Source organism: Pseudocercospora fijiensis (assembly GCF_000340215.1).
Source record: "Pseudocercospora fijiensis CIRAD86 unplaced genomic scaffold MYCFIscaffold_9, whole genome shotgun sequence".
Lineage (NCBI taxonomy): Eukaryota > Fungi > Ascomycota > Dothideomycetes > Mycosphaerellales > Mycosphaerellaceae > Pseudocercospora > Pseudocercospora fijiensis.
This window is the reverse complement of record NW_006921540.1, coordinates 673388-689885: the sequence shown is the minus strand read 5'-3', so window position 1 is coordinate 689885 and position 16498 is coordinate 673388. Positions and strand designations below refer to the sequence as shown.

The following is a 16498-nucleotide window of genomic DNA, read 5'->3' as shown; positions in this document are numbered from 1 at the left end:
GTCGAATTGAGTGGGAATTGAGCGCGCTCGATCATGTGAAAGATGACTGTATCTTCGAGTCGGATGAGCTGGTAGCGGATGTGTGCCAATGACAATGCCTTTTGGGGGTCGGAGAGGTCGATTGCAGAGTCCATGGCGAGTATGCGAGATCGAGGAGGTACACAAGGTGGTGGGAAGGCTGGAAAGAAAGGTTTCTGTGCTCGGATCGGCATTTGTTGCGGTCCGAGCACTTGAATCAAATATTGGTGTTGGAATTCAATCGCTAATTTGACGACACTGCAGCGAGCTTGGAAAGTCATGTGGCGTGGCAGGTCGAGTTCGCTGGAAACACTCGTGTGATCGAACCGAGAACCAGCAATTCGCGCGACCAAAGCCTGCCTTGTGCAACCTTCACTGGACATATTGATTGATTTCATGATGCGGTGATCAAAGAATGCTTCAATGGCCGAGGGTAGGGGAAGGAGCACATCACCGCGCAAAAGCAAGCGATCATCATTCATGGCGCAGAGCTCAGAGGACGATTCGCTGCTGAACACGCGCCAGCTCGAGGCATTTGGCCGTACAGTCCACGCTACAGCATCTCAGCTCATCACCGGCTCCCACTTCTCCACCCACGATGCCGCCCACAACACTGCTCTGTCTTCGGTGCGCCGATTCTCCCAGCGACCAGCCATCCAACGCAGCGTCTTCAGCTTCGCGAGAGCCAATCCGAGAGAGCTGATCCGCAGCAACTTCAACACCGCCGAGATCGAGCATCGCGCGCTGACATATCTGCCCGATGAACTTTTGCGAAATGTGCCGCAAAGCAATTGCCCATTCTCGTTGCTCGATGGCTTCAGAGCGAGTCTGCCCGATGCTGATGGCACAGACAGCAAGGCCAGGAAGCGGAAACATGGCAGACATGGCTCGAAGTCGCAAAAGCTTTTAGAGGGGGTGGAAGAAGAGATCAAAGGCCCGCCAAAGCTTAAGAATCTGAAGCGAGAGAAGGATCGATTGGAGCACAGGCTAGAGATGATGGGGATACGGAAGACCATGTGCGCGAGCGAGATCAAGGAAATCGACCACAAGATATCAAATCTGAATACCATGCGCAAAGTCATCCTCGACAGACTAGCAGGGTTGGAGGATGAAGAGCGCGACCTGGAGCAGGAAGTAGCCGAGGTGGCAGACAGGCTAGACATAATGCAAGAAGAAGTGGCAGATGAGGAAGCTTTCGCTGCGAGAACAGACCCAGCGACAATGGAGAAGGTGCAGGAACACGATGAAGGTCTCGAAAAAGCGGAAGACAGCCCAGGATTCATGTCGGAGAGCATATATGGAAAGCTGCCCAAACAGCGGGAAAGCCCGAGGAAGACCCCACGAAAGAAGGTGTCAAGGAGAATATCGATGCCGATCTTACACGAAAATATGGAGCCTGGAAGCAGAATACGCGAGATTCCTGCTCACAACGATACCATCACAGCATTGGACTTTGACGCACCGTTCGGGATCATGGTCAGTGCCGCTCTGGACGACACCGTTCGAGTCTGGGACTTGAATGCTGGACGTTGTATGGGTATGCTTGAAGGTCATTTGAGTAGCGTTCGCTGCCTGCAGGTCGAAGGACACGTCGTAGCCACCGGATCCATGGACGCCAGTATACGACTTTGGGATTTGTCTCAAGCAGATTACAACCCACAAGCACCGCCGTCCGGTACTAGCATTAATGCCCAGCCTACGATACCTGAGGATGCGGAAGAGGAGTCTTCAAATGCCGGCGAAGACCTCTTCACACCTGCAGGTTCAGACTCTGGATCTGCGCCTCAGCCTGAGTATCACGGCAATGCGATGCAGGACTGCCACATCTTCACATTGCAAGCTCATGTTGCTGAAGTAACAGCCCTGAACTTCAGAGGCACAACGCTTGTCTCTGGTTCTGCAGACAAAACACTTCGGCAGTGGGACCTCGAGAAAGGCCGATGCGTGCAGACACTGGACGTTTTGTGGGCAGCCGCACAAGCAGCGACGCTCAATCCAACCATAGCTTCTACCCAAAACGGCATGTCGCAAGAATCAGGCGGCTGGTGGAGGCCGACCGGTGGGAGACTTCAGAACGCAGAAGCAGATTTCATTGGCGCGCTCCAAGTTTTTGATGCTGCTCTTGCCTGTGGTACTGCAGATGGCATGGTTCGGCTGTGGGATTTAAGGTCTGGCATGGTCCATCGAAGTCTTGTGGGCCACACTGGCCCGGTCACCGCGCTGCAATTTGATGATGTATATATGGTGACTGCTTCTCAAGATAGGAGTGTCAGGGTGAGTACCATCACGGTGGCCTGTTTGAGCTCTGCTAACATGATAACAGATATGGGACCTCCGAACAGGAAACATCCACGACGCATTTGCTTTCGACAATGCCATCACCTCGATGCAATTCGATACACGTAGAATCGTCGCAGCAGCAGGCGAAGACGTCGTAAAGGTGTACGACAAGACAGATGGACGGCACTGGGACTGCGGCGCAGGCGTTCTCAAGGACGAGGAGGAGATCAGGCCTTCCGTCGTTGAGCGTGTACGGATACGAGACGGCTATCTCGTTGAAGGTAGACGAGACGGCGTCGTCGGCGTATGGAGTTGCTAAGACGGTTGCCACGCCTCCAGAGGCTGAGATTGTATCGATAAAGACTAGGGCGGATGGTGCGCCACAGATGATTGTATATAAATCGCAAAGGACTCACAGTCTCATTGCAACCTGATGAAGCATCACGCTAAGACCGGTGAATAGTACAGTACTCCAGGCTCGCAGACGCAAAAAATTATCCACCATACTCAGACAGTTCGGCAGACCGACATCACAGTAGTAATCACCTGGCAAATGTGTCAGTAGTGTATAGAACAAATTTACTGGTAGCACTTCGGGTCTCGTACCTTGATCGTAACTGACATGATTTCCGGTATGAAGACTTACTTTTGCATTTCCAGAAGCAATAATCCCCGTGTATACATGACCTGCGATCTTGGATGATTCAAATCGATCAGTGATTGACCGTGGCAAAGCATGCCCGGGAAGCTCGCCAACGCCCTCATGATGCGTCGACTCCAGCGTCTCAGGGACTGCTTTTATCAATATGCCGCTGTAAATTACTCCATGCTCAGTGTCATCGCGATAACAGGAGGCTTCAACTGAGTGTCACGTCAACATGTTTCGAGCGTGCTTTTCAACTGAGACTCTATCGATTGCACTAATATTGTGTAACATACGGATGGATGTAGAGACAGACCCTTTCAAATTGGCTGAACATCGATACTATCAGCAGAAAGTGCACCTTCAGCAACAATCAAACCACCACCGCCGCCTCCATACTCATCGTCCTTGGCACTGATCACGACTTCGCCAATTTTTCCAGTGATCTCGTCTCCCTCCACGGAGACTTGCACTTCATACTTGAAATCAACCTGCCAATCGAATTTCGCAATTGCGAGGTTCTCACGCTCGTCGTCCCTTGCCTTCACGATCGCGACCTTTCCAGGTAAGAAAAGCAAAGCATACCATCTCCTCAGACCTTGGACTCGCACAACGACGCCGGCGGGTTGACCGAGATGCACTGCGAATTTTCGAACGCTGACCGCGTAGTCTTTCCATTCTCTGGTTCCGTGTATGATGAGTCCTTCACCTTGATCTTGAGATAGGTAGAATGATGAAGGTCCCAGTGAAGTGTAGAATTTGTCGACGGAGCTTGCGAATGAGCGCTGCCACATGGATATTTAGGGGGAGGAGTCTGAGATGGCTGGACGCTTGAGTTTTAGGTGAGGAGTGGCGGACCATGAGAGGGAATGCAGATGGACGGTTGCGCATGTTTGGGAGCAACAGAACATGTGTCAGCTAGAATAATGGGACGAAGAGAGAGAAGGGCAACTCACGTCCTTAACCGAGCTAGTGAGTGGTGTGACCAGAATTCCAACTTGCTGAATAGGCTTATAAGTTCGAAGGGAATTTTCCAGGAGAGCTCAGCCGGGTTGCTTTCAGCACACAATGCGGCTGTTGAATCGCTGTCAACCTCAACAAGTCGATCATTCGAGTCGTAGACCATCAATCGGAATCCCACATTGAAATTGAGATCTTTCGATTGAGGAACAGATAGCTTCGCACGCAGAATTTGCCCGGGATAGAGCAGTGGCGAGGCCACCATGTCGTAGGTACGACTGACCTTGAGGACTTCCGCGGGTATGAATGTGGGCCTGCTAAGGTGTCAGGATCTGTATGGATCCCAGGACGATCTTGTGCACCTACGTTGAAATGTAGACAGGCTCGGAGAAAGAATTCATACAAATCTCCAGCACACCTTGCTCATGCCTCGTAATTTGTCGGACCGTAACATCTCCTTTAGAAGCCTGGCATGCTCGGAATCCTTGAACGCTTCCAGGCAAAGCGAATTGATACTGTGCCATCGGAGTCTTGTACGGAGGCTGCTCGCCAGCAAGCCTGTATCCAGAAGCCGCAATATCGTACGCAATCCGCGCAGCATTATTAATGCCATATCCGCCATCCGCACTAGATATAAGAGCGAGATCAGCAATTGGACCACGCCAATCATGCTCTCCATCAAAAGCCCCCATCCCATGCATAATAGCAACCAAGCACCCAACATTCCCAGAATTACAATCCGTATCCCAACCGCAGGTATTAACAATATGCAGCATAGCCTTGCTGAAATCCTGACCCCCATATATCAGCGCCATGATCATCACCCCATGATTTGGAATCACATGGCAAACGCCACCGAATTCCTCGTCTCCATACTCATCCTCAATGCGCTGCCGAGTAATAACGAGCCAGTCTGAATTCTTACGGCACCAGGTCCTGACATCGTGGATTAATTTCGCAACGAGAGAGTCCGTAGGGATAAACGATAGTCCGAGATCAAGTAGCTCGATTATGTCCCTAGAGATGAAGGCTTGAGCTTCCATTGCTGCCCACAGTTTCGCGGCGTAAACTGCTTCGCCATCGTGACTAACGCGAGCGGCGGCTTCTGCTAGTTGAGCTGCGAGTGCAGGATTCCCAGGTGCTACCATTGCCCAGCCATCGATGAAGATTTGAGCGCCGATTTGCTCTGCGATGGTCTTGCTGTTGGTTTGCATCGATCCGCTATCAGGAGCCCGAAGGCCTTTGTGTTTTAGATTTGTATAGGCCTAGTAGGAGGCTTAGCAAACGTCTTTCATTCCGAAACAAAAAAAAAACTGCATCAAATAACGAGTGAACGTGATCGCGTCCTGTACAATCAAAAGATCCCACAACTCGGTAGGGAAAATAACATAACCCCCCTCAACTCACTCACCGTATGCTCCGTCGAAACCCCATTCCCACCCCACCAAAACACCGTCCTCCGTTCAATAACACTATTCAACCAAGTCCTCCCAACCTCCTCCTCCGTCAAGATTCTGTACCCATGTTCCTCCAGAGCTCTCACAAACGTAAAAGTCCCAGAAATATCATCATCAACAACCACGCATGCTACCTCCATTCAGGCGCCCCGCTTTGTAGGCTTGTATGGACCTTCCACCTAAATTTAGCACCTTCCACCTTCTACCTTCTACCTTCTACCTTCTACCTTCTACTCTGTCTCTACGTCCTTATATCATCTCTCCGCCAAGTACACTAATATATATCTAGCTTAGCGGTCTATACTAAGCCTATAGCGAAGCGCCTAAAAGAAAACCGTACAGCTCCTATACAACCGTCCGGTATACAAACGAGAATTCGAATTTATAGAAGCATAACTATATATTAGATAGACAAACCTAAAAAAGCTGTTCTACGCAATAATACGATCTTTTAAAATAGCTATATAAAGTATACGTTAAAATATTAAATTAAAGCTATAGATACGATCTTCTAAGACAGGTCTTCTAGTAACTACGTTTGTTCTACCCTCCTTTGTATTACTTATATATAAACGGCATGTGAAACGCTAAGTAAATTACGAGCGGACCCTTAGATTAACCGCCGCTCGTACCTCCGACTCTTAGAATACCTGTATTCTTAACCCTTTGCCTTTATCTTGCTACTAAGGGCTATACTATACTACTAGCATATATGCACCTTTACTCGTAGTAATTCCTTTATCTAGTACGTTCTTAGACTCGAATAGGCCTAACGGACGAAGGGTCTAGAGAGCCCTTTAGATACCTATTTGCCTTATCGCACCTCGCTATCGCACCTCGCCGTCGCCTACTAATAGTATACTATAACTAACCTACCGCGACTAACCTATCGCGACCAACCTACTAACAAATAGACAATAGCGCTACCTCCGAGGGGCACTCGCAAGCAGCGCAATAGGGAGAAGAAGGATAGGGCTAAGAAGCGCAAGACTAATAGATAGTAGAATAAATCCGAGTAGCACTTTCTAATAGCACTTCTAGGTCGCGCCGCTATAACTCGAGAGCGCCTAGATTTTAGTCACTTGCTACCGGTCTAGTAGCCTAAGAACAAGCGAGATTATAAAGTATAGTTCTAGACCCGTTGCGATCGTATTAACGCCGCCGATAACCTATTATCGTAGGACTAAGTTAAGCAACTCGTGTATAATGCCGTAGCTTCTCTAGAGGCTAAGAATATCTACCGTAATATCGTTACCGCTAGCCTTGTTAAGCTATTAGATCGCCTTTATCTAGGAAAAGGATATTAGCCGAAGGACGTCTAGATCGATCTAGTCTTCGCGCTAATCTTCGGCGGTAGCGATGTTCTACAGATCTCGAAGATAGGCGAGGGCAAGAGCTTAGTATTTATAGCCTTTACGTATTTAACTAGCCTTATTACCCTCTAGTTTACACCGCTAAATCGCCTTAGCGAGGAGTAGGCTAAGGTCGTCGAGAACCGGTATTAATAGCTATAGTTAGATAGCTAGTTAGATAGCTAGTTAGATAGCTAGCCGATCGAGCGAGATAGCATCGTTAACGCTGTTAATATTACCTCCGAAACTATAAGCCTCTATCCTAAGCTATACGACTATATTACTAATAATAGATATTATTATATTATCCTAAGTCTAGAAACCGGTGCTAGTCTAGCCTTTAGGAAGCTACTATAGGACCCTAAGGTTCGTACCCGTATCGGTCTCGTAGTAATCGATAAAGTCTATCTTATTAACAAGTAGCGTAACTTTCGGAAGGAATATATACAGATCTTCGCTCTACGCAAGTTGCTCCGTAATAACACAGTTTAGCTCGGCTGTTCTGCGACAATGTCCGAGGATACAGAGGACTTTATACTCAAATATAGTAGATTTCGTCTAGTTAGTAATTAGCTATTCTAGACTAAGATTATTCGTAGCAGTATCGATCGTCTAGATACTACGTATATCCTACGTACTATTCTAAAGAATTAGCTCCGCTTATACGAGTACCTATATTTCGCTATCGATAGTACATTCGACTTAGAGACTAAGGAAGCTACGCCGATAAACATTAAGAAGGCCCTCTTATTTATTAATAGTCGTAAGTATATCTAGGATCTAGCTAATGTTATTCGGCATTAGCTAGTCGCAACGACTGCTAAGTATAGGGACTAGAAGAAACGATATACATAGGACAATAAAGGTGTTAATGTAATAATGTATATACTATAGTAATATTCTATACTAGTAGTATCGCTAAGCGAGACTAGAAGCGCCGGTACAACCGCTTCTATAAGACTATAGAGCATCTAGATAGGCTATCGGAATACCGGATTATAGTTGCTACTACTGCTTTTAGTGTTAGCCTAAATGTACTAGACATTAAGCTTGTTTGCTAGACTAGGTTTACTCTTACGCGCGACATCGAGGATGTTGTCTAACGTCTTAGCCGTACCGGTCGTACTATTCTACGTAGTTTAGCCTTTATCTTCCTGCTATACTATATCGATAATCGTCTTAAGCAGCCGCGGCTAGAATCTAACTACCCGGCAATTAAGCCTCGCCGACGTAGATCGCATAGAGCATTCCGGCTATTAGGGCTCCGCTAGTCTAAGCTTCTAGGAGAAGATACTAATGCGCTAGGTGCTCGAGAAGCCGCTAATAATAATAATAATAATAGCGATAGAAACTACTAGACTAAGAAAGAGATAGAGCTTCGCGACAAGATTCCTCGGATTTAGCGGGAGTTCTAGAATAACTATCTACGCGAACAATACGGCATATATCTACGCAAAGTCGTCCTTCGCTATCTCGGTAAGGATAAGGCAGTGTATACCTAGCAACTACTAGTAGTAGAAGATTGCTATAACATCTGTAACCTAGAACTAGACGCTCTTTATATCGATATACCTCTAGAGGGTGTTACTCCCCCGAAATTCAAGGCTCCGAGAGCCGGCACTCGTCTAGCAATTAGATTTAGTATACTAAAGGATTAGATATTAAAGCGGCCTGCCCTTTAGTATCTAGATTAGTTAAGCCGTATTCGATTCGACCTTCTATCGACTAAGGTTATAGACGATCCGATTCTAGCCAATATCGCTAATATCTTTACTGCCGCTAACTTAGTTAATAAATAGAACGAGAGTATTACTATCGATTAGGATCTCCTTAAGTAGAAGGCGCTAGTATTTATAGACTAGTTCGAGAAGCTTTAGTAGTACGAGCAACTATTCGCTACCTTTTAGCTAATCGATACTCTAAAAAGCCTTAGTCTAGAGGTGTTAACTAAGTAGCGTACTATTTATAATGCGAGGAAGAGGGCCGAGGAAGATAGATAGAAGAAGGCCGAGGAAGAGGCTGCTCGAGAAGCGGCTCGTAGCGCCCTAAATATACGTCTATCGGATACTATACTGCTACCTACAATGCCCTTTACTCTATAGCAGCGCGCTACTGCTCTAAATAAGTTGAGAAGCGGTATTATAGGCTCTGCTAGCGTATAGGCTAACCTCCTTTATAGCCGTAATACTTAGGTATTAGGAACTCGAGGCTAGGAGCGCCTAGGCTTATCTAGTAGTCTTAGTCTACGTACTCGGCGATAGCTACCTCTACAGATTGATCCGACTGCTAAATAGGCATATACTCGAGCTAAGCGGATTCTTAGCACCGTCTCTCGTACTAACGAGGAGCGAGGTCGCGTATTACGTACTAAGCGTAGACTCTCGGAAGCGGGTCGACGTATAATAAGCTCTTAAGGTAGCTCTCCTAGCAGGCGTTAATGCTACAATTAGCGGTAGAATAGCGCTAGAAATGGCACTAGAATAGCACTAGAATAGCACTAGAATAGCACTAGAATAGCACTAGAATAGTACTAGAATGGCGCTAGAAATAGCGCTAGAAATGGCGCTAGAAATGGCGCTAGAAATAGCGCTAGAAATGGCGCTAGAAATGGCGCTAGAATTGGCATTTAATAAGGTCCTTCCTTACTACCCTTCTATTATGTCCTTATAAGCTCGCTAAGTCCTTATCCTATCCCCGGAAAAGTAAGCCGTAACACTACGCTCGATCGCGTTACTTCTATAAGAGCTAGCGTATAATATAGGATGCCTAGTTAAGTTGCTTCTACGAGAGCCGGTATGTAATATAGGATGCCTAGTTTAGCTGCTTCTGCGAGAGCTAGCCTAGTTTAGCTGCTTCTGCGAGAGCTAGCCTAGCGTATAATGTAGGATGCCTAGTTGAGCTGCTTCTGCGAGAGCTAGCGCTAGAATTAGCGCTAGAATTGGCATTTAATAAGGTCCTTCCTTACTACCCTTCTATTATGTCCTTGTAAGCTCGCTAAGCAGGCTCTTCTATTATGTCCTCGTAAGCTCGCTAAGCAGGCTCTTCTATCGTATCCTTATAAGCTCGCTAAGTAGGCTTTTCTATTGTATTCTTTGCGACGAGGGTTTATAGATAGTCGTAGGTATCGATAGTCGTATATATCGATAGTATATAAGAGCTAGGCGAGAAGCGTAAATTCGAGGAAGCGACAAGGATACCGAGTCCCGCTAAGACCCCGGATTTAGTATAGTAGAGCGCTTAATTAGTAGGATTAAACGTTATAGCTACTTCCTTCCGCGCATTTACAACACCGACTTTACGACTTTTACGACTTTTATAACAGCATATTACTAATACAGCGAGATACGCCGATTACGCGCATTTCTAGCAAATAGCGCTAACAAAAGTGTCTAATACGATAACGACGGCCGCCTTAGGCACTAAGAACCGCCTCCGAAACCCGAGAAGTTACTAATACTAGCGAGAAGTTACTAGCGAGACTAGCGAGACTAGCGAGACTAGCACTATACTTATTACACCGTAGCTATTAGCACTATAATATATACGGCAAGGATAGATACGTAGGGCGATAATATATATCGAGCGTAAGCACTCTTCGAGAAGCTACGACAGCCCTCTTACGTTAACGCCCTCTATTACTTAGACTCTCCCTAGAACGATTATTCCGATAACTAGTTACTATACAAGGCAGAGAAAACGAATAGTAGCGTCCGGGAATCTAATTAACTAGCGGCACTAAGCGGCTATAGAAGCATACACTCCGAAGTATACTAGCATTATATATAGCCTATATACTACGCGTAATGCGCAACAATCAACGCATTCTATTACTAACTATAGTACGCATAGCCGAAGACAAGGTATATAGAACGGGACTTATTAAGCGAAACAATAACAGCTTATTCGCTAAAGCGACACTTATTAGTACCTAGACAATAATAGAGTATAACCGCGCCCTTAGTGTTAGAGACACCGTAGAAAAGGGTTGTCGAGCGCGTTGCAGTCGTATAGCAATATTAATGCGCTTGCTAGAAGAGGAGGCGCACTATAGTCGGATAACAGTCTTAATACGCTTTCGATCGGTTCGGTTCGGTGCGTACTGCAGTCGAATAGCAGTCTTAATGCGTAAAGGGCTGCAGTCGTATAGCAGTGCTGCAGTCGTATAGTAGTAAAGACTAAGACTAAGCGCCTTCGGGCTTAAGTATACTAGAGGCCCTTACGCAACAAGGTTATTATAACTAATAGTCCTAACGAAGGCGTTACGCCGACTTAACTAGATACGCGTATATTATCCTATAAAGAATCCGAACGTAGGAAGCCTATAGCCGCTACTTAAGGTATACCTTACTAAAGAGTTTTTACCGAGTTAGGCCTAGCCGCTACTTAAGGTATACCTTACTAAAGAGTTTTTACCGAGTTAGACCTATAGCAATGCTACGAACCTATTAACCTACTCTGTCTATTAACCTACTTAGTCTATTAACCCACTTAGTAGGAGAGTCGCTATCGAGCCGCTACTTAAGGTATACCTTACTAAAGAGTTTTTACCGAGTTAGACCGTTAGCCGTATTATAGGTATACCTTACTAAAGAGTTTTTACCTCCGCTAATCTACCCGAGACCCGTAGTTTGTTGCACTAAGACAAGACTACGATGTTCTAACAAAAACTATGCTCTTTCGGTTAAATGCGCAGTCGACGCCCGCTAAAGCTATAGAAAACAACCTACTCGCTAGGAGAGTCGCCTTCGCAACGTCTTGCTCGGCAAAGCCTATCGGAGACCTTAAAAGAAGGACTAAACAAACTCTACCGATCGAGGAACCTCAACTATTAGATAAGCGGCTCTATCGGTAGCAAGCCGTAGAACTAGCAAGGAATAGTGTTAATCGCTATAGAGCTACCTATATACGACAAAGAGGTATCGACACTATTGCTAAGAAGCCGACAGCTAGTGTATTGCTAGGGGTGTTAGTGTGTTAGTGTATATAGAAGAAGAAGAAGAAGAAGTTAAACTAGGAAGCGTAGGTCTATATTAGCGTATCGCAGGTAAGGTTTGCCTCTACTAATAGGATTGCGCTATTTAGCTACAATAGTAAGGCAATAATAACGGCTATATATTATCGCACTTTTAACGCAACGCAATAGCCGCCGACTGCTAGTCGAATGCCTAAGGCTAGAATTGCTACTAGTTCTCAAAATTACCGGAGGCCTCCTTTAGCATTAGGCGCTCTAAATTTATATAGGAACCAAGTCTAAAGGCACGCACTCTAGTCTACCGCTACTACTTCGCTACTAGGCGCGCACTCTAGTCTACCGCTACTCCTTCGCTACTAGGTACGTACTCTAGTCTACGGAGCTATTAGCTATTAAGCTATCCTTATACGCCTAGCCTAGCTAGCTATCAAGCTATTATCGTACGCCTAGCCAAACCCTTCGTAGCTAGCTATTAAGCTATTATCGTACGCCTAGCTAAACCCTTCGTAGCTAGCTATTAAGCTATTATCGTACGCCTAGCCTAGCTAGCTATTAAGCAATTATCGTACGCCTAGCTAAACCCTTCGTAGCTAGCTATTAAGCAATTATCGTACGCCTAGCCTAGCTAGCTATCAAGCTATTATCGTACGCCTAGCTAAACCCTTCGTAGCTAGCTATTAAGCAATTATCGTACGCCTAGTTAAACCTTTCGACTTTATAAGCACCCCCGACGAGGCACGCACTCTAGTCTACCGCTACTACTTCGCCGCTAACCGCCTAGTTAACGGGGCTATCGTTGTCGGCGGCAAGCGCACTTAGAAGATAAAGCTAGTACCTAAGAGATAAAGCTAGTAAGGAAGGCCTAGATAGTAGATATAGTAGGTTAGATTACTATAAACGAATACAAAAGCTATATTTATTTATTCCTTAGTCGCTATAACCGCTGCCCTTATTTATATCTTAGTTACCGCCTATCGTATCGACTACTTCAACCTCCGCATCGATAAGCTAAGCCTATCTATTAGCACGTTAGATAGCATCGACCTACTTAGAGTCGGTCTTATCGATAGTAGCACCCTATATATTGCTACGATTAGTCGTAGCCTCACGACTAGCCTTAGCAGCCTCTATGTCCTCTACGACCGCATCCGTAACGGTAGAACGACCTTCGAAGTACTCCTTGTTACTTTAGTTAAATATAGCGACCTTCTCGCGGATCTAATCGCTACTAAGCTGCTAGATATCGTCCGACATATGCCTACCGTTATTGCTATACGGAGCTATAAAGCTATCCGAGAATAGCTTCTCTACGCGGCTAAAGACGTTAATAGCCGTATTCTTATAGGTATAGTAACTGCTTAGCTTAATACTAGTAAAGGAGGTTATTATATTACGCAGTATACGAGCCGGCTCGCGGTTAAGTACGATCTTCTTAAAGGTTGCTAGTAGGTTATAAGTCGAGTTACCGATGCGATTAGTGTCTTCTAAGTACTCGTAGTTATAGATCTCGAGCTGCTTATCCGCCGCTATTATATAACCTTTCTTCCTATTAGTAATAATGCTAGAAGATAGAATAGCTTCTTAGAGGACATTATTATAGCCTAGACTAAGTAGCTATCGCTTATATATTATTATCCGACTATAATTTCCCTACTTAGTACCGAGGAAACTAGGGATTAGATAGTCGACGGATCGACGGAGATAACTAATATCTGCGTTGCGGACCCCGAGGCGTAGGGTAAGGAACATCTCAATCTCCTACATTATCCGAGCTATAGTAGTATACTAGGCATTAGGTGCCGGCTCACTAACGCGGTGCGGCAAGCTACGCTATACCTCGATAGATAGGAGCTTCTTATAGATATCCTATACTATCTCTAGGTATTGCTAAGCAGTTAGCCTAGATAGGGCCTCCTTAACTGCATCTATACGGCTCTCCTTACTAGAGATTACAACGCGGCCCTGCTTAGACAACTACTTAATAGCCGCACCGACACTACGAGCCCGGAATATAGTCTTAAGAAGCCGAAGGATCTCGAAGAATTTTAGCTTAGTACTACTAACCTTGTTCTCGCTATACTAGAATATAGCATCGCCCTTTGCTATCTAAGCGCTTAGAAGAGGCTTCCTATCGCTGTTCTTATCCTAGTGCGTACGCAGGACAGTAAATGCACAGTTTATTATAGTATAGAACTAGGCTAGCGACATAAGGAGGCTATCGCGCTTGTCGTACGGGTCCTTATTCTCGACACTCTCGTTACGTACGCTATGCCTACGTACGACGGTTATATTGTCGCTATTCTATATATACAGAGGTCCCTCTAGCCCGCTCGCAAAGTCCTTGTCGCGGTCTAGGTCCTAGAACTTAAGTAGGATCTCGTCCTATATAGCATATATACCCTTAATAGTCGCCTCGTCGTTAAAGGAAATAGGCTACGAATATACCTCTATACGGGCCGGGTCCAACTCATCGATTACTAGCTATACTAGTCGCTTTAGATTACTACCGCTATTCTCGAAAATTGCCTTTACGGCCTCTAGAAACGTATACGCAATAGCCTTATCGATATAGAAGAGCGTAGTCTTAATACTAATATCGGAAACCTCCTCTCTATCCGGTCGTATTGCCTTATCTTTATAGATATTCTTAAAGATGTTATTAGCGTTTAGCGGCTTGTCGTAATAGATTATCTTCTTCTTTAGGCTACCCTTCGGAATACGCTTATTAACGGCTATATACGAGGTAGTTATAGCTACTATCTAGTTAGTATCGCTAGTAGCCTAGTCGGTACGGTTCTATATCCGATTGAAATTGTCGATAGTACTACTATACTGCTTGTCGGGGTAGTTATATAGCTTAGCAATTTGCGTCTCTATATAATTAGCATTCTTGTCTATTAGGATCTAGATAGTCTGATATACTAGAGTAATGTTTAGGTTGTTTAAGACCTCGATCGTACGACGACTCGCACTATTACTAACGAGGAATATTCTAAGGGCCTTTAGAAAGAATAATGCCTTAATATAAGACATAGAATATAGGACTTAAGAGGTTAGCATCGTCGTACGCTTCTATATAACATTACGCTTGTCCGCGAACTTAGTCCGGTACTAGTAATAATCGCGACGCACGTTAGGTAGCAGATCCTAGCCGAGCAACTAATGCTATATAGGAGCGACCTATTAGATAGTATCGTCTATATCTCTAAGGTCGATTTCGAAGTTATAGAACTCCGGTTTGTGTATACTAAACAAATCCTTGCTAATAAGGTTCTTTAGCTTATTACGAACAATACGAGCACTAAACAGGCGATCTTCTAGAAAGGCATCGATAACAGCCTAGAGGTTCTTCTCGTATTGCTTAGAGCGCTTAGTAGTCTTGCGAGTTTTAGCAGACGTAGATGCTTTGTCGCCCGGCTTGCCGACTAAATACTTAATAAAGTAGGTTATACTAACCTTATTCTTTACTATAGTATCCTTTAACTCCTTATAATACTTGTCGAGGAGCCGCTTAAGCGTAACGTCTTTGCTAGCATAGCGTGCAATTTCTAGGGCCTCTTTATCTTTATCCTTATCTTTATCTTTATCTTTATCGCGAGTATCTAACTCCTCGTTACTGCTAGGATCTTCGTCTTCTTCGCTAAGGTCTTTATCTATAGTCTCCGACTCCGACTACTTATCTTCAAAGTCGCTAACCCTAGCTATATCCGCTAGTCGTACAATAGTCTCTAGTATATCGCTTAGGAAGCCGCTTATAGAGTGTATCGGTAATGCTACTATCTGTCTAGGAAGAGGTAGACCGACTAGAGCGTACTAATAACCTAGCTAGCCTAGAAGTAGCGCATTATCTAAATCCTAGTCTATTAGATCGCCGCTATCGTCTTGCTACTAAGGTAGAAGGATTAGATTGCCTTTATCGTCGCAATTATATACCGTTATCTTACTAGAAGGTTCGTTAGACATCTTAAAGGACTCGAGGCCTACTAGCGGTAGTAGCAGCGGTAGTAGCAGCTATAGTAGCAGCGGTAGTAGTAGCGGTCTACTAGCGGTAGTAGTAGCGGTCTGCTAGCGGTAGTAGTAGCGGTAGTGCTAGCAGTCTGCTAGCGGTAGTAGCAGCGGTAGCAGCAGCTATAGTAGTAGCGGTGCTAGTAGCTATAGTAGCAGCGGTGCTAGTAGCTATAGTAGCAGCTATAGTAGTAGTGCTAGTAGCGACTTTTAGGTGTTTTAACCTTAGCTTTAGAGTCGCGTCTACTATATAGTAGCAACTTAACAACTATACCTCGGATAGACTTATACTATATACAAAAGGTGTTTAGAAATAGTCTACGAAGGACCTCGAAGTATCGAGTCGGCTATAGGAAGGTTGTCGATTGCCCTCGAAGGCTATAGAGCGGTTAGTAGGCGTCGGACGGAATTTTCGCCTACCTAAACAATAATTACCGGCGTTAGGAGAAGGACCTCTAAGTATTAGCTAGGCGATGCGGTATGTTATATATTAAGGTGTTTCTAGTAGTGTAGCTAGCCGCCTAGTAATCCGGATAGCTATAGTCGAGTCGGCTTAGCAGAATAGCGAAAACTTAACGCGCTAACGTCGTATAGACTTGTTTAATAGGTAGAATAAAGCGCAATTAGTAGGGCTACAACCTCCGCTATTTAGAATGTCTTATATACGTTATAGTATTATATTAGTATTTAGTAGGCTAGTTTCGTACGGGTTTATATCAGGCTCGTAGGCGAAGAATTAGGTGGAGTGCTCGTAATTAGTTGTCGGTAAGTTCGGAAGCTAGCCCTAATTACTAATCTATCACGTGCACTC

At 45.1% G+C, this 16498-nt stretch overlaps 2 protein-coding genes across 2 annotated transcripts; one reads left to right on the top strand and one right to left on the bottom strand.

Annotated features, from left to right (window-relative positions):
* Positions 1–353: 353 nt before the first annotated feature.
* On the top strand, positions 354–2725 carry MYCFIDRAFT_58460 (uncharacterized protein). The gene is made up of 3 exons (XM_007932412.1): positions 354–1693; positions 1739–2292; positions 2342–2725. Exons 1-3 carry the CDS (start codon positions 442–444, stop codon positions 2615–2617), a joined length of 2082 nt encoding a protein of 693 aa, XP_007930603.1. The 5' UTR covers positions 354–441; the 3' UTR covers positions 2618–2725.
* Positions 2726–3261: 536 nt separating this feature from the next.
* On the bottom strand, positions 3262–5498 carry MYCFIDRAFT_64317 (uncharacterized protein; the record flags this gene model as incomplete). Its single annotated transcript, XM_007932434.1, has 4 exons — positions 3262–3712; positions 3898–4215; positions 4268–5166; positions 5313–5498. The coding sequence occupies 4 exons, from the start codon at positions 5496–5498 to the stop codon at positions 3262–3264; spliced, it is 1854 nt and encodes a 617-aa protein (XP_007930625.1).
* Between the last annotated feature and the right edge of the window lie 11000 nt (positions 5499–16498).

What these genes read in the sequence shown, in the direction of transcription:
- MYCFIDRAFT_58460 (XM_007932412.1), top strand. Translation starts at nt 442, where the DNA reads ATGGCCGAGGGTAGGGGAAGGAGCACATCACCGCGCAAAAGCAAGCGA. An exon ending in CCCACAAGCACCGCCGTCCG is followed by an intron (nt 1,694 to 1,738) that starts GTACTAGCATTA and finishes AGGATGCGGAAG; the next exon opens with AGGAGTCTTCAAATGCCGGC. An exon ending in CTCAAGATAGGAGTGTCAGG is followed by an intron (nt 2,293 to 2,341) that starts GTGAGTACCATC and finishes ACATGATAACAG; the next exon opens with ATATGGGACCTCCGAACAGG.